Source organism: Habropoda laboriosa, unplaced genomic scaffold (assembly GCF_001263275.1).
Source record: "Habropoda laboriosa isolate 0110345459 unplaced genomic scaffold, ASM126327v1 scaffold151, whole genome shotgun sequence".
Taxonomy (NCBI): Eukaryota; Metazoa; Arthropoda; class Insecta; order Hymenoptera; family Apidae; genus Habropoda; species Habropoda laboriosa.
This window is the reverse complement of record NW_017100286.1, coordinates 152520-152730: the sequence shown is the minus strand read 5'-3', so window position 1 is coordinate 152730 and position 211 is coordinate 152520. Positions and strand designations below refer to the sequence as shown.

Genomic DNA, 211 nt, shown 5'->3' with positions numbered 1-211 from the left:
AGCAGAGCACCGAATACGCTTTTGCTCCAGTGTTTCCCGATCATTTACCGATGTGGTTCTTCGTACAGAGGAAAAAAAAACCGACTGTACGTCGGAGTTGCGCCGATAAACTACCGATCAGGAATGATAAAAACGTTCGCTTACCCATCTCCCTGAAGTCTGTTATCGACCACCTGCGCAGGTAACGGAGCGGACAATTGTCTGACTAAAT

General features: G+C 47.4%; 1 protein-coding gene across 1 annotated transcript in view; it reads right to left on the bottom strand.

The window, feature by feature from the left end:
- LOC108573700 (WD repeat-containing protein 47) overlaps nucleotides 1–211 on the bottom strand; it is an 82920-nt gene that overhangs the window by 56094 nt on the left and 26615 nt on the right. Inside the window, 1 exon segment of the mRNA XM_017936178.1 lies at nucleotides 145–211. This exon segment is cut by the window's right edge and continues 27 nt beyond it. Within this exon segment, the coding sequence (XP_017791667.1) occupies nucleotides 145–211 (67 nt within the window).